At 39.0% G+C, this 22,911-nt stretch overlaps 2 protein-coding genes across 6 annotated transcripts in view; one reads left to right on the top strand and one right to left on the bottom strand.

The window, feature by feature from the left end:
• Window positions 1-242: 242 nt before the first annotated feature.
• LOC109427307 (zinc transporter ZIP1) overlaps window positions 243-22,911 on the bottom strand; it is a 63,261-nt gene continuing 40,592 nt past the window's right edge. For 3 of the 5 annotated variants that reach the window (XM_019702826.3, XM_062860228.1, XM_029865338.2), the window contains exon 3: window positions 243-1,084. In XM_019702826.3, coding sequence (XP_019558371.3) covers window positions 448-1,084 — 637 coding nt within the window. In that variant the 3' untranslated portion in view covers window positions 243-447. The remainder of the gene's footprint in view (window positions 1,085-22,911) is intronic. The other 2 variants (XM_029865358.2, XM_029865356.2) reach the window with 1 other exon arrangement.
• LOC109427306 (uncharacterized) lies at window positions 13,743-15,864 on the top strand. Its single transcript, XM_029865111.2, has 2 exons — window positions 13,743-14,075; window positions 14,149-15,864. Exons 1-2 carry the CDS (start codon window positions 14,065-14,067, stop codon window positions 15,626-15,628), a joined length of 1,491 nt encoding a protein of 496 aa, XP_029720971.2. The 5' UTR covers window positions 13,743-14,064; the 3' UTR covers window positions 15,629-15,864.

The raw sequence follows: 22,911 nt of genomic DNA, 5'->3' as shown, positions 1-22,911 counted from the left end.
TGCTTAATAAGTAATGAATGTCGACATGAGAATGGACCAAAAAGTACTTTAATATGCACAGTATCCTATGCTTAATTAAACGGGCATATTTAATTGATACCGCTCAATAAATTTAATTCGTTTCATTTCGGGCTATTCGTACGTATGCTACTCCAATTGCTGTGTCGGCACAGCTTTTTCCTACACCCAAGGTATGCATATAATATAGGGCACCAATTTCGGATAAGGAGAAAGTTAATCGATTTGGTTACTTCATCTCACTTGATTCGTTTTATTTATGATCGATTAGACCCATGCAAACAGCTTAGCTCGCACGTGCTCCTCATCACTACTCTTAAATATAAGTATCTACATCTTTTTCTATGTTCAATTACTTAAAAGCGAATATTTTTTCATAGTTGTCAAAAAATAAATCTCTTTTCAATCGAACCTCTCATTTCAGTTCGGCTAATTCTCGGTTATGATTAGACTTAAAATAGACATAACGGTAAAACCTAGTATCACTGCAATCAGCTGCAGAAGGCCGACATGGCGCAACCGCATTGCGGCGCGCTTGCTTCGCTCCCGAGGAAGCACCTCGCTGACGGTCACGTATAGCAGAGTGCCACCGGCCACTCCTTGCAGAACCGGTATCACCAACTCGTTGAACGTCTGTCCAATGTCGTCCAGGATCATCCCGACGCCGATGCCGGCCACCGAGCCCACCGCAAAGGTTAGGATCTGCAGAATGTGCGAACACCGGTGCCGGCTGCCATGGGAGCAGATTTCCACGCCCAGGCAGAATCCGACCACGTACTTGTGGGCACTGACGGCACCCAGCAGTAGTAGGACAGCCGGGGCCGTACTCTGCACGCCGATGGCGAGTCCCTCGAGTAATGAGTGCACTACCAGGGCTAGCAGTAAGCTGAATACCCCGGTCACCGGTTCGGACATGTCCCCGGTTATGATGACGGCCCTGGGGATGCTTTCGGTGGAATCGGACTGACAGGACATTCCGAGGGCTTGACTGCTCCCGGGTGCTTCGAAGTCCGACGATCGTTGTGGGATTTGGATCGTGCTGTCACTGGAATGGAAATAGAAGGTTCTGATAAGGTATTCAATGTTTTAGTAGGTATTCGAAAATTTAACAACAAAAAAAATATCGGGAAGCAAAAATCTTTTATCGGAAAAGCAGTAAACTATAATGTAAGGTTTTTTTTTATTAATATGTAGTAGAGGTTTTCAGCGGAAACTCCTCTAGCAATCTCTGAACTAACTCATGGAAGAATCCCTGAAGGAACTCCTATTCTAACTTCTGCGGGAACTGCTATACGAAGCCCTGAAAGAACTGCTGTAGGAATCATTGGTGGTTCAAGAATCGCTCTTAGAGAGATTCCTGCAGAAACTTTTGATGAAATCCCTGATTGAAATTTTAGAGGAATTCCAGAAAGAATCCCCGAGGGAAAAGTAGGTGGTATCCCCGAAGAAATTCCAGGAAGAATCCTCGAAAGAAATCCAGGAGGAATCCCCGAAATGATTCCAGCAGATACCCCAAAACAACTCCAGCGGGAATTAATAAAGGAATTCCAGGAGGAATCTCAAACGGATTTCTAGAACGAATCATCGAAGGATATCCAGGAATTCTAGGAGGAATCCCCGAAGAAATTCCAGGAGGAATCCTCAAAGGAATTCTAGGAAGAATCCCCGAACGAAGGAAACTTAGAAGGAATTCTAAGAGCAATCCGTGAAGGAATTCTAGGAAGAATCTACGAAAGAATTGTAGGAGGAATTCCCGAAAGAATCACAGGAGGAACCCCCGAAGGAATTCCAGGAGAAATCCTCGAAGGAATTCCAAGAAGAATCCACGAAAGAATTCTAGGAGGAATTCCAGGAGGAATTCCCGAAGGCAGTCCAGAACGTTTCCGCGAAGTAAGTTCAGGAGCAATCCCTGCAGGAATTCTAGGAGGAATCTCTGAATGATTTCCAGGCGGAGTCCTCGGAGGATTTTCAAGAAGAATCCTTGAAAGGATTTCAGTAGGAATCCTGGCGGATTTTCTGAAAGAAATAAAAGAGGAATTCTGGTAGGCACTCTATGGGAGATCTTTTGACGAAATCCTCGAGATATGCCTGATTATAGTCCTAAGCAAATTCTTGAAAGAACTGCTACAACAATCCCTTAAGAAACTTCTGAAGGAACTTCTGGAGAAATCTCTTATGTAACACCAGAAGGCATCCGAGGAATTCCACGGAGTCATGTCAGTCGATCCTGAGCGACCATTTCGAAAATATCTGAAACTTTGCACAGTTTTTCAATTTCATATAAATCGCCATTTTTTTATATTAAACCTTCATATTCACTCACGACTAACTTTTCAAAAGGGTGTATGCGAAAATAGTTCTAAAATATTCTAAAAGCTGTACAGCAAAAACGGATTGTTCGATTGTTATAAATTTTTCAGCAAAGTTAGATAACTAAATGATGATTCCTTAGAAAATATACACTGTAAAAAAATTATTTTTCTACTTTGAAAAAATATCATATTTTACTGAGGCTCAGTAAAACAACTGTCAAAATCGTATGGAAAAGGTAAACAATGCATTTTTGCTGAACGAGTTCGGTGCTCAGCAGTTTTAATCTCGTCAAAAAATTACCGAACTCGGTAATCAAAATTAAGTGTGTAGAGAACAGACTTTATGATCGGAAGAATGCGAGTAACTTCAACAACAACAAATGCATAAGAGGTACATACCACAGACAAACAGACGAAACGCCTAGAACAATTTTAGTGAAAATTCATCGCCCAGTTCACACTATCACCACCTGGTGGAAATGTTTCACGAAACACTGCGTTGTGCAATATCGTCATCAGAAGGCGCTAGTGTGAAACGTCAAACGCAAAGAAAAACGATGGGCGCCCTTCTTGTTATGAAAGCCACAACCAAGATTCAAAATGATCGTTGAAGGCGTGGTCAATGAAAATTTCGCCAGTGTTACGTTTGTTTGTCTGTATACATACCTGACAATGCTCACGAAAAAAACAAAAAAATACTACCGCTATGAATATTAAAAATTGTATAGTATTTTTTTTTCTTCAGCCACCAACACCAAACAAGTAAGTTAAAATTAATAAGTGATTTTGTTTATTATAATCTAACGAACAAGATGAACAGTCGCTTTCTCTAAGGTCTTCAACTCAACGCTCTCTTGTAGACCGTTTGATGAAAAAAAAATGTTCAAAAGAGTTACAAAATCTCACCGAAAGCACCATAGATAAACTGAAAGAGACTGGTTATGCCCAAATGTCCACATTGTGTACAAAATTACGCATTTGCACGTCCTGCCGTCTAGAATTTGACAAACGAGCCATCTGTATATCATCGGTAAAGCAGGGCGCAGGAAGTTCGAAAACGACAACAACTGAGAAATTGCCATCAGCGACATCTGTTTAAACAATTTAATTACGCCCCTTTTCAAAAATGCCCTGTAATATTCTTCAACATCTATACCCATTTCAATATTTTTAACGTTGCAAAACACGCTTTCAACATTCATCTTGAAGAAGAGGGAAAACACTTGTCCTCAAATGTAACAGCAAATTAATGAATAAACGACTAATGCGCGGAGGGCGTGATAAAATCGGAACATTACGGTACATAGTATATTATATTATATGTATATATAAAATATAATAAAAACAACTTGTTTTACTCACGCAAGGCCATTAACAATAAAATCAGCATCAAACTTCAATTTCCGGCCGAAATAATTTACACTAAAAAAAATTATTACTAAATGTGAAAATTGTGAAATGTTTGAATTGTCATAACTTTTTTGTTTATTTTCATGGTAGATTGCTAATACAATGGACCGTTTTCTCTAAAAAATTACGTTGGTAAAAAGATAGGGTTTTGAGATATTTGAGTTTTTGTGACAAAAATGATATTTTTTAATGTTAAAAAAGATTTTTTTCACAGTGTATATTTTCTTAGGAATCGCGATTTAGTTATCTAACTTTGCTGAACAATAAAATCAGCATCAAATCGCGATTCCCGGCCGAAATAATTTACACAGAAAAATTTTTTTTACTAAATGTAAAAATTGTGAAATTTTTGAAATGTTATAACTTTTTTGTTTATTAGTTTACCATCACCAAATTTTTATGGTAGATTGCTAATACAATGGACCGTTTTCCCTAAAAAATTCAAGTTGGTAAAAAGATAGGGTTTTGAGATATTTGAGTTTTTGTGACAAAAATGATGTTTTTCAATGATAAAATAGATTTTTTTTCACAGTGTATATTTTCTTAGAAATCACCATTTAGCTATCTAACTTTGCTGAAAAATTCATAACAATCGAACAATCCGTTTTTGCTGTGCATATTTTTGAATATTTTTGAACCATTTTCACATACACCCTTTTGAAAAGTTAGTCGTGGCTCTAAATAAAAATTTGATATCGAAAAATGGCGATTTAGATGGAACTGAAAAACTGTGCAAAGTTTCAGTTCAATAGAAAATCATGAATTAAAAATTTTCCTTAATTTTGATGCTGTTGCTTGGAATCGCTCATCCGTGAATGTTCCTCGAAAATATCTGAAAGGACTCCAGGAGCGATCTCTGGAAGAATCCCTAAAAGAACTGGTGAGTGGAAGAAGTGAACGTGTCCGTGTATTTTTTTAAATTCTACAGGAACCCCGAAGAAACTTCTGGCATAATCCCTAAATTCTCCTGGAGATAACCTTGAATCCTCCCGTAAGAATCTCTGAAGAATATCCAGGAGAGATCCCTAAAGGAACTCCTGGAGAGATCTCTGATGGAGCTTCTGGAGCAGTCCCTGAAGAAATTCAGGAGGAATCTCAGAAAAGAAGCATCTGCACGAATCCCAGAAATACCTAAAGTAATCTCTTAAGGAGTTTCTTTACTAATCTTTGAAGAAACTTGTAGAAAAATTCTGTAGCAGAACTGAGGGAATCCCTGGAGGAACTCCTAGATTAATTCCTGGAGGAACTCCTGTGGAAGAAACTTGTGGAGAAATTCCTGAAGGACCTCCGGAGGCTTCCCCGAATCTTTCTGAAAGAATCTCTAAAGGAAATTCTGAAAGAACATCTGAGGGAAGTCCTTATGGAATAGCTGGGAGAAATCCTAAAGGTATTCCTGATAAAACACTTAGAGGCATCCCTGAATTCTCCTGGAACTACTGGTGAGATCCCTGAAGCAACTCCTGGAGAGATTACTGAAGGATATTACTGGAGCAATACTACAGGAATTCTCGAAAGAATTCCTGAATCAATCCTTGAAGGAACTTCCCAAACAATACCTGAAGAAACTCCTGGAGAAATCCACGAAATAACTCCCCGAAGGAATCATATTAAGGATCTGCGAATAAATCACAGCAGGGATCCCAGGAGCTCCAGGAGAATTTTCTGGTAGAATTCCAGGAGGAATCCTTGAAGAAACTCCTGTAGAAATTACTGAATGAGTTTCTTGGGTAATCCCTGAAAGAATTCCAGGAGGGGTCCTTGAAGAAATTCGAGGAGCGATCCCAGAAGGAACCCTTGATAGAACTCCTGACGTGATCCCTGAAGGAACTTCTAGAGAGATCCCAAAAGGAGCACCAGAGGAAATCTCTGTTTGGAGTTTTGACAAAAATAAAAAAAAAGTATTGCTATTTTATCTTGTCCGACGTTTCGGTTCGTTTGGGACCTTCTTCTGAGACTTGAATTTCACAGATTTTTCGTCCAGTGTGGTTCTGTGGAAAGTGTAAACTATCAACCGACAACGGGTTCTTTCGGAAATACTTTAAGCGATTCTTAAAAAAAACAAAAGTTCCTCCAGAAATTTTTGAAAGGATGGCAAATCTTTAGTAATCAAGAAATTTCCCCGCTTGCACCACAGGTCCTGGCCCATGACAATTGTTCAAGGAATTCGTTAAAAAAATGGAAATTTCCCCAGAAATTTGGAAAATCTTTTTAGGATTTTTTTTAGTAATTATTTTTAAAAACTCTTTCATAAGTTCTTCCAATTCCGTTCCGGTATTTCTTCAGAAAGTCCACCAGATATTTACTCTTGAACTGCTCTTGAGATTCCATCGAAAATTCCCGTACGAATGTGTCCAGGAATTTCTCACGAGATTCTTGCATAATTACTTTGGATGATATAGGCAGGAATTTCTCTACAGATTCTTATTTTTTGAAAACAAAAAAAAACATCCTGTAGGAAGACCTTAACCCTTTGGAGCAGTAGGGGTCTTGTATGACCCCAACATAGAAACGGCTGTATAAATTCACACATTCGATAAAACAGATTACTGTCTGCGGCAAACTTGTTGCAATTTGAGTCCTTCATTAAGGAAAAAATGGAATCATTGGTATTTGAGACTTTATTGACAACCTAGAATATTTTGAACACCATGAAGTTTGGAGAAACGAAATAATTAAAGGGATATTCCAAGACAACCAAACTACCTTGGAGTTCAGAAGTTTAGGTCTACACTCGTAACAGTAGCCATATTTGTTATACTGAGTAACGTTGCATAATCAACCGCGGTTACTGGACTGATCTGAAGTTTTTGGATATAATTAAAAACCTTTGGCACATTCAGGGTCGTCCAAACTGTCGTGTAATGAAGTCCTTCAAATCTACAAGAATGAATGTTTTCGCCATAAATAATAGCATTGCATAGTCTGCTGGGATCTGTGGAGCTCTTGAAATGTCAAATGTCATTTCGAGACACTATAGGGATATTCCAGGTCAGCCAAACTACCTTGGAGTTCAGAACTTCAGGTCCACACTCGTAACAGTAGCCATATCTGTTGCACTGTGTAACGTTGCATAATCAACCGCAGTTACTGAAGCAATTTTAAGTCTACTTTTTTTTATTATAAACCTTTGGGACATTCAGGGTCGTCCAAACTGTTCTTTAATGAAGTCCTGCAAATCTACAATAAAAAAATATGTGTTTTCACCATAAAAAATAGCATAGCATAATCTGCAGAGATCCGTGAAGCTCTTGAAATCTCAAATGTCAATTCACTCGTGAATGCTGACATTGCCAATGGTGGTTACGTCAACTATGCGATCATGGGCAGTATTATACATTATTACGAACCTTTGGGACATTGAGGGTCGTCCAAACTATCCTGAAGTTAAGCTCTTGATAGTAACAGTAGGTATTCTCACAATGAACTTTAGACTGTAATCTGTTATTCCCCTGGCATATCATGAGTCATTTCAAAATAGTTTTGAGATATTCCAGATCAACAACACTATTCCTGAGACCATAGCTTCAGGTATACACCTGTGATAATAGCTTTTGCCACTACGTTAAGAAGTGATACATAATCCACCAAGGGCGTAGCCAGCTTTTCGGTCAGGGGGGGCAAGCACCCTTAGCACATTTGTGCCTATACTAGCTTCCATATTCATACGCAATACGATGAAATTGAATGTAATAACATTATATTCTAAAAGCGTTATTTAATCCTTCAGCAGTCACGCTGTTGTATTTTATACAATACATTAAAAAAATTCGCCTGATTTACATAAATCAACATGGTGCTGATAGCGGTGAGCAATTTCTGAAAGTATACCTAGAGGAATTCCTGTATGAATTGTGGGACGAATACCTAGAGAAATATCTGAAGAGATCTCCTAATTCTAGATAAATTTCAGAAGGATTCCTTGGAGGAAGTTCTGGAGAAATTCCTGGAGGAATTCTAGGAGGAATCCCTAGAAAAAAATCAGAAGCAATCTTCCTAGAATTCTTAGAGGAAATCATAGAGAAATTTCAGAAGGAATCCTTGGGGGAGTTCTTGGAGAAGTCCCTGAAGCAAATTCCTTGGAAAATCTCTAGAGATAGTCCTGGAGAAACTTCTGAACAAATTCCAGACGTAACTCTAGGAAGAATTGTTGAATAAGACCCAACAGGAAATCCTGGAGAAATTTCTTGGATGAATTCTTGGAGCAATCCCTGGAATTCTGGGAGAAATTGCTGGAGAAATTTCTGAAAATATCCCTTGGGAAATTTTAGGAGCATTTTCTAGAAGAACCCTTGGAGGAATTTCTGGAGGATTCCTTGGAGGATAATTACCTGGAGGAACCCCTGAAGCAATTCCTGGGCGAATCTATGAAGGAATTTCCGAAGGAATGTCTGGAGAAATCCCTGAAAAAATCCTGATAGTATTCATGGAGAGTTTCCTTAAAGAATCTCTGAAGAAATACCTTAAGGGTTTTCTAAAGCAATTCCTGGAGAAATTGCTGACATAATTTCTGAAGGATGTTCAGGAGCAATTCCTAGAGAATTTCCTGGAGAAATTCCTGAAAAAAATCCTGGGGTAATTCCTAAAGGTATTCCTGTGGGAATTGCTGGAGGAATCTCTAGAGAAATTCTTGGAAGAATTACTGGATGAATTTCTAGAAGAATCTCCAGAGAAATTCTGGGAGATTTCTACATCTGAAAAATCCCTTAGGAAATTTCTGAAGTGGAATTTCTGTAGGAATTCCTGGAGAAATCCTCGATGGAATTTCTGGAGAAATCCCAGCGGAAATCCTCGAAGAAATTTGTAGAGAAATCCCTGGAGAAATATCTGGGGGAATCCTTGAAAAATTTCTGAAGGTGTTCCAGGAATTTCACCACTTGGAAGAATTTCTGAAGAAATCCTTAGCGGATTTCCTGGAAGAATCCTTGGAGGAGCTTTTGGAGGATTTCCTGGAGGAATCTTCGAAGAACTTCCTGGAGGAATCCATGGGAAAATCCCTGGAAAAATCATGCAGGAATCTCTGGAGAAATTCATGGGAGGAATTTCTGGAGGAGTTCCTGGAGAAATTCATGGATAAAATCCTGGTGGAATGCCTAGAAGAATTCCTAGAGGTATTCCCGTGGTATTCCTGGAGGAATCTCTAGATAAATTCCTGGAGGAATACCTGGAGGAAACCCTGAACAAAAACTGAAGGCATTTCTGGATTTCTGGATTTTCCTGGAAGAATTTCTGAAGGAACCCCTAGAGGATTTACTGGAAAAATCCTTGGAGGAACTTCTGGAAAAATCCTGGGGAAATTCACGGAGAAATCTCTGGAGGAATCCCTGAATCGATTCAGAAGAATTTCTAAAAAAAATCCTTAAAAAAATTGCTGACATGATTTCTGAAGGATGTCCAGAAGCAATTCCTGGATCAATTCATTGAGAAATTACTGGACGAATTCCAGAAGAAATTCTTGGGGTAATTCCAGGAGAATTTCCTGGAGGAGTTCCTGGAAAAATTCCTGTATGAAATCCTGGAGGAATACCTGGAGGAATTCCTGGAGGTTTTTCTTTGAGAATCGCTGCCGGAATCTTTGTTGAAATTTTTGGAAGAATCTTTGAAGAAATTCTTGCAACAAGTACTAGATGAATTTCTGAGGGAAACTGGAGGAATCGCTGAAAAAAATTCTGGATAAATCTCTGCAAGAATCCAAGGAGGAATCCCTGGAAAATTTTCTGGAAGAATGCCTAGGAGAACTCCTGGTGGAATTCTTGGAGGATTTCCTGAAGTAATTCCTGGAGAAATCTTTGGATGAATTCATGTAGCAGTCTCTGAAAAAAAATCCCTGGAGGAATCCCTTGAAGATTTTCTGGATGAATTTCTGTATTAATTCCTGGTGGAATTCTCGGGAGAATCCCGGAAGCAATTACTAGAGGAATCTCTGGAGGAATGCCTGGAGAAAGTCCTGAAGGAATGCATTGAGGAAAACCAGGAGGATTTCTTGGAGGAATCTCTGAAAAAAAAATCTTGTAGGAATTCTTGGATGGATCGCTGGAGAATGTCCTAGAAGAATGCCTGAAGGAATTTCCAGAGGAACTCCTGAAGAAATCTCTAGAAGATTTTCTGGCGGAGTTTTTCGAGGAATCGCTAGATAAAATCCTGGAGGAATTTTTAGAGAAACCCCTGCAGGAATTCCCAGAGGAATCCCTGGGAAAAATCTTAGAAGAATTCCTGAAGAAATTTGTGGATGAATCTCTTCGTAGAGAAATACCAGGAATAATTCCTGAAGAAATCGCAGATGGAATTCTTGGAGAAATTCTGGAGGAATCCTTAGAAGAGAATGAATTCCTTAGGCAATTCCTAAACAGTTCCTGGAGGAAGTACTGAATTATTTCCTGGAGGAGTTCCTTAAAGCAGCGTTTCTCAAACAGTGGGTCGCGGGCTGATTTTTAGTGGGTCGCGAAGGTTTAGGCGTTATTGTAATAAATATCTTCCATAACTTGCTTAACTTATGTAGAAGAAATTTACAAAAATTCTCTTTAAAAATCGATAAAAAATTTTCTAGAAACCTGGCTCTTCTTAGATTTTTCCATACTTCTGTATTATGAGTCACATTCGAAGCAAATCGAGTATTAAAGCTATTCTGTATTCTAAAATCTGTTTTTAACGATGAAATTCATTATTAAAAGGTCTAAAATTCTGGGAATGTTTAAGAATTCTCCAAATTTTCTGTTCTTGAAGGATAAGTTCAAGTTAGATTGGTTCTTGTAGTTTACATTGAAGAGTAGTTTTTTATTGATAATTTCAGTATTTAGAATTACAAAAAGTCGGGATATCAAAAATCAGGCAGAAAATTAATGAATTTCGAAAACAAACCATCGACTTCTTGGTTATGTCTACGAAACATATGTATATTTATAAAGGCTTCGGTAAAGCTTACCTATAAAAAATAGCCAAAATCGAAAGAAAATTCTTATAGTTCTCCAGAAGGATTTAATTACAGTCAGGTAGCGTAAATGAAAACTCCATACAAAAAAAAAATCATCGTCTTATTTTTGCATGATTCGTCGAGAAATGATGAGACTTTTTTTACGCGGTTTTTCGAATTTTGAACTGAGTTTTTTTAAGCGGTGCGTATCCCCCGCGTAAAAAAAACCTGACTGTATTGCCATCATATCTTCGAAGTCTTTGTTGAAATTTTATATTTTCTTTATCCTTGAACATGTACCAAATTGCTAAAAATCTGTGGAGTTCCATAGTATTACATGGAGCAGAAAAGGTTAATTTTTCATTAGAAGCGTACCAGCTCATCTCAATGCCTGAAGGCACATGTTTTACAGAAGCATGTTTCTTGGGTATTTTAACCTTATTTAGATTATCATAAAACGAACCTTGTATATAAAAAAAAAACTTAAACTATCATGAAGTAAATGTTACGTAACTCAAGCTTATCGCAACCTTGAATTGGTCACTTTTAACCCATATAAGCTTATCTCACAACCATAGCGATAAAATGTAATTAGTCCTAATTTTCTAACATAACTTTTTTGTGGAAAAACTTGCTGGTGGGTCGCCAAATTCTATTTCAATTCAAAGTGAGTCGCAGTCTAGAAAAGTTTGAGAATCCCTGAAAGAATACAATGAGGAATTCCTGAAGGAATCTTAAGAAGAGTTCCTGGGAGAATCTTTGTAGGAATTGTTAAAATAAGTTGTTCCAGAAAGAATCACAGAAGGATTTCCCGAATTCAGCCCTCCAGAAAATCTTGGAGGAGTCCCTGGAAAATATCCTAGAGAAATGCCTGTAGGGATTAACGGAGGAATCTCTGGGAATACTCCTGGAGGAATTTATAGAAGAATTCCAGGAGGAGTTTCTGGAGGAATCTCTAGAGGCATTTCTGAAGGAATCCATGGATGATTTTTTAGACGAATCTCTGCAGCCATTCCTAAAGGAATCCCTGAAACAATTCCGGTAGAAATTCCTGTAAGAATCCCAGGAAGAATTCTTGAAGAAATTGCAGATGGAATCCTTTTAGAAATCCTGAAGGAATTAAAAGAAGATTCATTGGAGGGAATCCTTGAGGAATCCCTGTAGGAGCTCCTGAAGAAAGCCCATGAGGAATCCCGGAAGGAATTTCTAGAGGCATTCCTAAGGGAATCCCTAAACAGTCCCTGGAGGAACTACTGGATTAATTACTGGAGGAGTTCCTGAAACAATTCCAAGAGGAACTCCCTAAAATGTGTTCCTGAGGGAATCGTTGGAGGAATTTTTAAATAAACCGTGGAGTTGTTCCTGGAAGAAACACAGAAGAAATTCCCGGGAGAATCCCTGGAGGAATTCTTGAAGGAAAACATGGAGGAATTCCTGAAGAAAACCCATGAGGAGTCCCGCAAGCAATTCCATGAGGAAGTCCTTAGAAAATCCCAGGAAAACTTTCTTTAAAAAATCCTGGAACAATTTCTGTTGGAAAAAATATGGAGGAATCCATGTCTCCAATAATTTTTGGTCGAATTATTGTTAGATGCATGGATGGATTGCATGGATTCGAAAAAGATCAATCTGGAGTAATCTATGATGGAATCACTGAAGGAAGCTATGGAAAAAATCCTGTAGAAATTCGTCGATGCATCTTTGCAGTAGCATCTGTAAAAAAATCAGAAAAAATCGTGGGAGGAATTCTTGGTGCATTTCTTGGAACAAATCTTGAAACAATCACTATCGGAACCCTGCATGGACATCTTCCCATGGAAGAATTCACGAAGGAGAAACTCCTGGAGAAGTCCCTTGTAGAATTTCTGAAAGAATCCCTGAAGAAGTTTCTGAATAGATGCCTAAAGGAATTTCTGAAGGTGACTTTGAAAGTATTTGTAAGGAAATCCCAAGTATTTTGCTCTTAGCATGACGTTTGTTTGAATTGAATACTAGTGAAAATTCGTGTTGCAGTAGCACTCTATATCAGCATATGGTTCTACAAAGTCCTTCCTTTTCCCTACCGGGACCGATTCCGGCATATCTAGATTTGGCATGCTGTTTTTGTATTCCATAAATCTGGAGCAACATTTGAAAAGGGCCCTTGTGTCTTTTTTCGAAAACGCTCCGTAGGGCATAACAGCAGCCTGCCCACGCAAATGAACACCGTTATCCGTAAGATCGATGTTTGCTCTATCTGATAACGGTCTTAGTTTTTGTGAATAAGCTGATGGGGGCTCAGGAGCGACGTGTGAAGTCATTGTTTACCAATGCTTGTATGCCCTTTTCAAATGTTGCTCCAGAAATAAACATCACAAAATTTAGTTATTCAACCAAGCTTGTTATTTGGAAAAAAAATCTAAGATAAGAGAAAATCTCCAAGATCTCTTGGAGAAATACTTGGCGAAATCTCCTGTGGTTCTCGAGTAAAAAAGGTTTGATAATTGTGGATAAAAACCTCAAATATTAAAATATTAAAATGTTAGAATATTAAATTTTTGGGATATTTTTTCTGAAATTCTGAATAAATTTTGGTTAATCTTTGAGTTGGCTCGATATTAAAAAATAAATCTGGTGACCAGGGGGGGGGGGGGCATGCCCCCCCCCCCTTGTCCCCCTCTGGCTGCGCCCATGTAATCCACTATACTTACCAAAGCAGTTAGATGAACAATAAGCGTTATTATATATTTTTGGAATATTATGGGCTTCCTTGCTGTTACGAAGCTTAGCTGATAAAAACAACTCTCAGAAGACTTACTGGACATGATAGATTACAAATCGTAGCTTTTAATGAAATAAGTTACCGTTACACCCGTAGACTTAAGAATCTAAGCTCAAGAATAGTTTGGATGACCTAGGATATCCAGAAAAAAGATTCTGCATAATATTCTACCGTGTTTATGCTATTGACCAACAAAACTACAGAAAAACGTAGAAAAACTTGCATTGTGTCTTGTGTCACTTCAATTCAAAGAAAAGAGAGAGAGAGTCGCTGAAGAGAAATCTACCATGTTACTATCACTTTTATTCAATCTCAATCTAGAATTGCATTAAATTACTTGTTCATTAAGATTGTTATTTCTCATTGGTACTTCAAGTCAAGATATAAGATAACAAAAATTCTCTGTGGATGGAAAGCCCAGTGCACTGTGCGTAATAACCGCAAACCGAAAAATACTATGGTGGTCGACAACGATGTACGATTACGAACAAAAGGAAACATGCAATGCGTTGCCCAAGGAATGGATATATAAGCTGCATGATACGCCATCGATTGTTCATAAAGTTCAAACTAGACTGCGTTTGGTTGACTGCAATTTGAGTCTACTTATGCTTATTTTGAATTCGGTCTGTAGGTTGCGAGTAATATATTAGACAATGTCAGACAGGTAAGATGAGTCATGCACTACCTACTCTGGCGAGACAATATATGTCTATTAATTTTCTTTTTTTTTATTACAGGACGGCAACAAAAAAGGTTCCTCAAATCGAGAATCCGAACAAAAAGAATGTCTACAACGTGCTGCTGGTCGGAGAAACGGGATCGGGCAAGTCGACACTCATCAACTATTTGACCAACTACTTTCGCGGAGGAACACTGCACAATCTGAAGATTGCGATCCCTTCAAAGCACTATCCGGCTACGGAAGGCTTCGAGCACCAGGAAAATGATCTTCAAGATCCCACCAAAAGCAAAACCGGAAAATGTACGTTTTATAATTTCTCATTGAATGGCATAGACTACGCCTTCATTGATACCCCAGGCCTAAGTGACACAAGTGGACGGGATAAGGACGCTGAAAACATATTGAAAATCATGGAAGTTGCTGAGATGAGTGGGACGATTGCAGCCATTATGCTGGTTGTAAATGGAACTGTGGCTCGAACTACGTCGAACCTGAAAGACACTATCAGTATGATGAAAAGTTCTGTGCCAGATGTTCTGCTCAGCAACCTTGTGGTAGTTCTCACCAATTGCTCTGCAACCAGCGCCAATTTTCAATTTAGTGCATTAAACCCTTGGACAATTGTGGACAAAAATAGGTTTTACATGAACAACAGTGCTTTGAGTACTCCGAAGGAAAGTTGGATTGATGATGCAGAAAAATTTGATGAGATCGAGTATGGCTGGAAAAAGTCCATGAGGACAATAGATCAGATGATGAAGCAAATAACTCAGCTGGGTCATGTGGCATCTGACGCATTTGGAGAAATGCGCAAAAAGAAATCTGATATAAAATCGAAGCTCAATGCCCAAATAAACGATATGAGAAAGCTCTATGTATTACAAAATAAACTAACTGATCTACAGCATGCAGAAAACATTGCTTCTATTTCAGTTTCATCGTATTCAAATTACAAGGAAAATACCGCAGTAGAATATATGGATATGGAGTCCACTTCATATGTCAATGTGCTTTGTAAAAATCATCCTAACAATGTTTGCTGTCATGACTGTGACATTGGGTCATTTTGGCCATTGTCATTTTGTCAAGCCTTTGACTCAGCTATACATATTGCTATTGTTACATGTCGAAAATGTCGGTGCCTCATGTCGGATCATTTCAGAGCCCGATATAAACCAGTACAGAAAACTAAAACGGTCGAAGTGATACTGCAGGAAACTAAACAACGCTACGATGAAAGTAAACAACAGCAGGCTACAATTCAAAACCAAATAAGCAACCTCAGTGGTGATCTTGGCCTCCTGAAGAAAGATCTAGACACAAAAGCACTGAAAATTGTCGATAGCTGCAAGGAGCTTCAGCAAATATGTTCTCAGTTCAGTTTTACGGACGAGTTAGCAGGTACCATAGCCATAATGAAAACCGACGTTGGCTTTGTTACAAATACGGAAGTTAAAGCAGATGCTGTAGCGAGAATCGACAGAATTCAAAGTCTCACGGCATCACTCAACACGAAACCCGATGGAAGCCGTTAAACTCGAAGCGAAGTCGACAACAAGGATTCTCCCTTCTATAGTCTATACCTCCATGCCGACGGAATACTGCGATCCACCGTGAAATACAGCGAATTCGGTGAAGACAATTGCGATGAAATGGCTTTTCTGGTTTTTAATATAACTTTTACTGGAATACAAAACAATAATGATGTCATTTGTTATTTATTCACTCCCTTCCCAACCGACCGGATTCCTGAATAAATCTGTGGATGAAATTCCTTCACAAATTTCTAGGATTTTTTTTACTAAATCCTGGAGGAATTTCTAGAGGAACTCTTGGAGAAATCTCTGGATGAGTTCCTGGAAAAATTCTTGAAGTAATTCCTAGAGAATCTCTGGAGGAAATCCTGGAGAAACCACTAGAGGAATTCTTGGAGAAATCCTTGAAGGAATAATTGGAGGATTCCCGGATAGCATCCCTAGAAAAAATCCTGGACAAATGCCTGGAGTATTTCCTGGATAAATTTCTAGGGAAATCCCTGGATAAATCCGTGGAGGAATTCCTAAATAAATTCCTGCAGGAACTCCTGCAGGAATACCTGGAGGAATTCCAATAGAAATACCTGGAGAACTTACTACAGAAATTCCTGGATGAAGAAATCCCTGGGTGAATACCTGGATGATTCCCTAGAGGAATTCTGTGCGGAATCCCTGAAGAAATTTCTTAAGAAACCCTTTGAGAATATCCGGGAGACATTCCTAGATAAATTTCTGGGGAAACTCTCGGAATCCCTGGGGAATTCTTGGAAATTTCCCCGGAGAAATTTCTGGAGGAATCCCTCAAGCAATTTTTGGAGGAACCTCAGGAGGAATACCTGGAGGAACTTCTGGACAAATTCCTGGCGGAATCCGTGAAATAATTCCTGGAGGATTCTCTGGATGAATCCGTGAGGGAATACTGGAGGATTTCCTGAAGGATTCCGGAAGAAATTCCCAGAGAAATCTCAGGTGGAATTCATGCAGGAATCCCTGGAGGAGTGCTTGGAATAATTCCTGTATAAAATCCAGGAGTAATTTCTACAGAGGATTCCCTAGAAGAACCCCTGGAGAAATTCCTGGAGACATGGCTGTAAGAATTCTAAGAATTTTTGGACGAATCTCTAGAGAAATTCCATGAGAAATCTCCAGAGGAACTCCTGGAGGATTTTCTTGCACAATCACTGGAAAACTTGAAAGTAAAATCCCTGGAGGAATCCTTGAAAGAATACCTGGAGGAATCTCTGGAGAAATTCTTGAGAAATCTCCAAAGGAACTCCTGGAGGAATCCCTGCACTAATTCTACGAGGAATCCTTGGAGAAACATCTGGAGGATTTTCTTAAAGAATCACAGGATAACTTTCAGGAAGAATCCCTGGAGGAATTTCTGGAGAAATCCCTGAAAGCTTTCCTGGAGGAATACCTGGAAGAGTCCCTGGTGGAATTTCTAAGGAAAATCCTTGAGGTATCTCTGGAGGAATACTTGGAGGAATTCATAGAGGAATCTCAAGCGGATGTTTTAGAGGAATTCCTGGACGAATCCCTTAAGGAATTTTCAGAGGAATCCTGAAACAATTCCTGAAGGATTTTCTGGAGGAATCCCTTGAGTGATTCCCGGAGTAGTCCCAGGAAGAAATATTTAGATCAATTTCTGAGGGAATTTCAGAAGGAGTTTCTGAAAAATGTATTGGAGAAATCGCTGAAATTCTTGAGAAAATCCTGAAGGAATCCTAAAAAGAGTACGTAGAAGAACTCTTGGAGGAATCGCTGTAGCAGTTTTTGAAGGACTTGAGCGTAGAATATGCTTACGATAAAATACATATAAATAAAAACAAAAAAAAGTTACTGAAGGAGTCCCTGGAGGAGTTTCTGAAGAAACCCTAGGAGGAATCTCGGAAGCAATGCCAAGAAGAATTCCTAAGGGAATCTCTAAACAGTTCCTGGAGGAGTTTCTGAAAGAATTTCAGGAGTAATTCCTGGAGAAACCCCATGAGGAATACCGGAAGCATTACCATGAGGAGTTTCGTAGGGAGGTTTCCTAGCGAATTCCTGCAAGAATTTCTGTAGGAATCCTTACGAGAATTGCTCTGAGATTCCATCAGAATTTCTGCCTGGGATTCCTCCAGAAATTCCTTCCGTGATCTCTCTAGAAATTAATTTAGGAGTTCTTTCTGGGATACCTAAGGGAGTTCCCCCAGAGATTCTTCCAGGAGTTTATTTAGGATTGGTTCAGAACTTCCATCTGGTGTGCTTCCAGGAGTTTTCTCTGGGATTACTCCTGTAACTCCATACGAAATTCCTTCAGAGATTCCTTCCTGGAATTCTCTAGAAATTCATTCCTAGACTCCTCCACAATTTTCCTATGGAATTATTCTAGAATTTATTCCAGGGATTCCTTCACGGGTTTGAGTTTAAGATTTCTCCAGTAGTTTTTGCAATGTCTTCAGATTTTTTCTAGGAAGCAACTATTGAAAGAATCTCAGAAATCGCTCGTGTGCAAATTCTCTCCAAAACTGCTAAAGATATTCCTTAAGAAATTTTCGGAGGAATTTCATAAGCAACTTTAGAGCAAGTTTTGGAATACTTCCATAAAAAAATGGAATATTTTCATGGGAATTCCAGAATATGTAAGTTCCTGTTGGGGTCTCCAGTTAGCCAAGTTTTTTTTTTAGTTTTTATTAATGTGTATTTTAACTTAAGGTCTGAGGTCAAGCTCGTCCGTTAAAAATTTGAAATTACCACGTGTTGCCGTTGGAAAAGCACGTTTTAGCTCTCTCGGAGAGGCAATTGGTCCCGCCCGTTCGAGGTTGGCAGGGTGGCCAGAATTATTTTGAAATGAGTTTATGGTTAGTTTTGTGTAATATTCTAAACATTTGAATGTTTTTCCATAACATTTTTAGATTCTTTATACTCATGAAGAATCAAATGAGAAAAAATATTATTAGAATAAATATACTATTGAAAGATGCAACCTAACTAAATCGGTAAAAGCACGAGTATTTATCAAGACCATGTTGAGGTTTGGAATGAGTGTATGGTCCAATATCGCCAGAGATTTTCATTTTGTTCTCAGTTACCAAGTTTGTTTTGGCATGGGAATATGTAGTACAAGATTTGCACTGAGAAAGGAAATAATTGGAACAAATATAATATTTAATGAAAGATGTCAACATAACCGACTCAGTAAAAGTGCGGATATTCGTCAAGAATATACTGAAAGTGTCTGAGATCGATCAGTACATAAACTTCTTACATAAAATATCGTTGTTATCCAAGGAGAAAAGGAAAGCTTTCAGTTATTTGTTGTGCAATTGCTCATGAAACGCTAATCTGAGAAGCCTGTGAGTCCAAGTTGGGATGCTCCGAAGAAGTTGAATCAGAATATGTATAAGATGTTATATGCATTGATATACTTACATACTGGCAATAAAATGCATGACTAATACATAATAAGCAATGTTTATACTTGTAATGCTTGGCGTCTGAAAAAAATTCCACTATTGTTTCAACAAGCATTTTATTGTGATAACATTTATATCAAAACTATATGATTTCACTTCATGGAATCATAAATGTTGAGGCACATCAAACCCCTGTTATCTAATGATAGAAGCCGTACCATTGGCAACCATGAAAACGGTGATCCACACCGATCTCAATTTTATTTTTTCTCTCATATATACCAACGCAGCAGAAGAGAAAAAAAAATGACGCTCCCGGCTAAACCCAGGGGATGCACGCGAATGAGAGAACAATAGAGAACGGTATCAACAAATGCCGTCCTGGCAGGTTGGGTGCGTTTGGTAGCTGCTGAATTACCTAGTTGTTATGAAAATGATTTCGTGCTGTTCGAGCAAGTTGCTCGAATACTCCATCGATGATTAGAAGCAATGCATTGATTTGCATTCATTACACTGCATTTATTGCATGAATTTGCATGAAGAACTTAATAAAAAATTAAGAGAAAGTGAACTAAAACTTCACAATACCAAACACAAACAAATTTAACATTTTTTTTAAATTAAAATTCATATAACATATTTCATCGAAGTACATAGAGAAAATAAAAACTGCTCGAAAGCTCTATAGTCGTCTGTAAGTGCCAATTCTTAGGAAGGCTCCAAATTTCTTAATAATCTTATATGCCATACCCAGCGATTCTGGAAGGATCGGTGAATATTTCTTGATTCTTAGGAAAATTTGTAACATCTGAAGAATATTTCAGTTTTCTATGAAAATGGTTGAAGCATTTGTGAAAATTTCTTAGTTATTTTAGGTGGTTCGAAGGTTTTTGAAAAGTCAAGGAATAATGTTTGATTTTTAGAAATACTAGAAATTCCTCGCCCACATCTGGGTCGGCTAAGATTTATTTGAGGACATTCAAAAAGTCTAGGAAAAATCCTTAATTTTTTTTAAATACTTGGAATTCCTTGTCCACATCTAGGTCCGCTAAGGTAGCTCGAGGATTTCCGAAGAATCTATGTGAAATTTTTGAGTTTCAGACATAGTAGGAATTTCTTGTCCACATCTGGGTCCGCCCAGGTCGTTTTCACTCAGCAGTGATCCATTTTTTTTGGTACAAATTTATAACAGTTCCAAACATTTGGAACGGCTTAGTTCCACCAGTGATTGTCTCAAACACGATGTTTTGAAAGTGAAGGAGTTTGTCCTCGTAAATAAATCGAATTTACGAAGATCCTCTTGAAGACCATCGTAAAGATAGCTAATGGATATGGAAAGAATCTAGGGATTCTGAAAAAAAAAATCCTTCAAACGTTACCCCTGGAGTTTCTTTAGAAGTTTACTAGGAGGCTTTCTAAGAGTTCCTCTAGGCTGTCCTCCAAGAGTTTTTCCGGGAATCCTTTTAGAAGTTTCTTCAAGAATTCGTCAGGAGTTCCTCCGGGAATTTCTCTAGAAGTTCCTGCAGGAATTCCTCTAGGGAGTCCTCCAGGAATTCCTTGAGAAGTTCCTCCGGAAATTCCTCAAGAAGTTCCTCCAAAATATCCTCTAGGATCTCCTCTAGGAGTTCTTCTAGAAGATCCTCCGGGGATTTCTCTAGGCGGTCCTTTGGGGATCCTCTGGGAGTAGTTTTATTGGGAATTTTCTTGTGGGATTTTTTTCTACAAGTTCCTCCGGGAAATCCTCTAAGAGTTCCTCCAAAAAATCCTCCAGAAGAACCCCCAGGTATTCCTCTAAAGGTGCCTTCAGGAATTTCTTTAGTAGTCCCTCCGGAAATTTCTCAAGAAGTTTCAAAGGATTTTTTTTTCTAGGTTTCCTCTATGATCTCCTCCAGGAGTTCCCCTCAGAATTCTTCCAGAAGTTCTTCTACAAATTCCTCTAGCAGTTCCCCCGGGAATTCCTCTTAGAATTCCTTCAGGAATTTCTTTACGAGTTCCTCTAGAAGTTACTACGGGAATTCTCGTAGGATTTCCAATGGGATTTTTTCCTTGGAGTTTCTCCAGGAATTCATTTAGTTCCTTCGAAAATTCCTATAGGAGTTCTCCGATAATTCCTCAAGAGGTTCCTCCGGAAATTTCTCCAGAAATTCCTCCGGATTTCCTCTAGGAGTATTCCTAGGAATTTCTCTGGGAGTTCCTGCAGGAATTCCCCTGGGAGTTGCTTCGGGAATTCCTCGAGTGGTTAATCCACGAATTCCTCTAGGCAGTCCTGCGGGAATTCCTCTAGGTGTTCCAGGAGGGTTTTTGTTTCTAGAAGTCTCTCCGGGAATTCTTCTAGGAGGTCCTCCAAAAATTCCTCTAGGAGTACCTCCAGAAATTTCTCTAGGAGTCCCCCGGAAATTTCTTTAGGAATCCGTCCGGGAATTCCTCTAGGTTGTCCTCTATGAATTCCTCTAGGAGTTCCTCCGGGGATTCTTTTAGAAGTTGCTTCAAGAATTCTTCAGGAGTTCCTCCGGGAATTAATCCAGAAACTCCTGCAGGAATTTCTCTGAAAGGTCCTCCGGTTATTCCTTGAGAAATTCCTCCGGAAATTCCTCAAGAAGTTCCTCCAAAAAATCCTCAAGGATCTCTCTGAAAGTTCCTCTAGGAGTTCCTCCGGGAATTTCTCTAGAAGATTCAATTTTATTTTCCTACGAGTTCCGCCAGGATGTTCTCCAGGAGTTCCTCCGGGAATTCCTCCAGAAGTTTCTCTAAAATTTCCTCTAACAGTTCCCCTGGGAATTCCTCAAGAAATTCCTCCAGGAGTTTTTTCTAGGAGTTTCTCTAGAAGTTCCTACGGGAATTCTTCTACGAGTTCTAATGGAATTTTTTGTAGGAATTCTTCCGGAAATTCCTTTAGGAGTTCCTCCTAGAATTCCTCAAGGAGTTCCTCCGGAAATTTCTCCAAGAACTCCTCCAGGTGATTGTCTAGGAGTACCCCTAAAAATTTCTCTGGGAGTTCCTCCGAAAATTCCTCTTGGAATTCCTCCAGGAATTCCTCTAGAAGCACCCCCAGGAATTTCTCTAGAAGTTTTTCCGGAAATTCCCCTAGGAGTTCTCCGCGAATTCCTCTAGGCGGTCCTCCGGGAATTCCTCTAGGTATTTCAAGAGGGTTTTGTTTCTAGAAGTCTCTCCGGGCATTCTTCTAGGAGTTCTTCCGGGAGTTCCTCTAGGAGTTCCTCCGGGAATTTCAATGGGAGTTTCTCTAGGAATTTCGCTAGGAGTCCCACCGGGAATTTCTATAAAAGTTCCTCGTTGAATTCCTCAAGGAGTTTCTTCACCGGGTTTTCAAGAAGTTCTTCCAACTAGTATTATATGAGTTCCTAACGAAATTCTTCTTGGAGTTCCTCCAAAAATTCCTACGAGTTCCAATGGATTTCTTTCTAGAAGTTCCTCCGTGAATTCCTCGGGGAGTTCCCCGGAAATTTCGCTAGGTGGGCTTCGGGAAATTCTCTAGAAATTTCAATGGGATTTTTTTTTCTAGGAGTTCTTCCAGGAATTCATAGAAGAATTCTCCCGGGAATTCCTCTAGGAGTTCCTCCAGGAATTTCTCTGGAAGTTCTTCCTGGAATTCCTTCTGGTGGTCACCCGGCAATTCTTCTAGGAGTTCCTCCGAAAATTCCACGAGAAGGTCCTCCAGGATTCCCTCTAGAAGTTCTTCCAGAAATTCCTTTTATGAGTTCCTTCAAAATTTCCTCTAGGAGTTCCTCCGGAAATTGCTCTACCAGTTCCAATGGGATTGCTTCCTAGGAGTTCTCCCGGAAATTCCTCGGAGAATTCCCCCCTGGAATTTCTCTAGGCGGTGCTCTGGCAATTCCTTTAGAAGTTTCAATGGGATTTTTTTATCTA

The sequence above is a fragment of the Aedes albopictus genome, chromosome 3 (assembly GCF_035046485.1).
Source record: "Aedes albopictus strain Foshan chromosome 3, AalbF5, whole genome shotgun sequence".
Lineage (NCBI taxonomy): Eukaryota > Metazoa > Arthropoda > Insecta > Diptera > Culicidae > Aedes > Aedes albopictus.
Note: the sequence above shows the minus strand (reverse complement) of the source record. Positions and strands in the feature narration are given on the sequence as shown.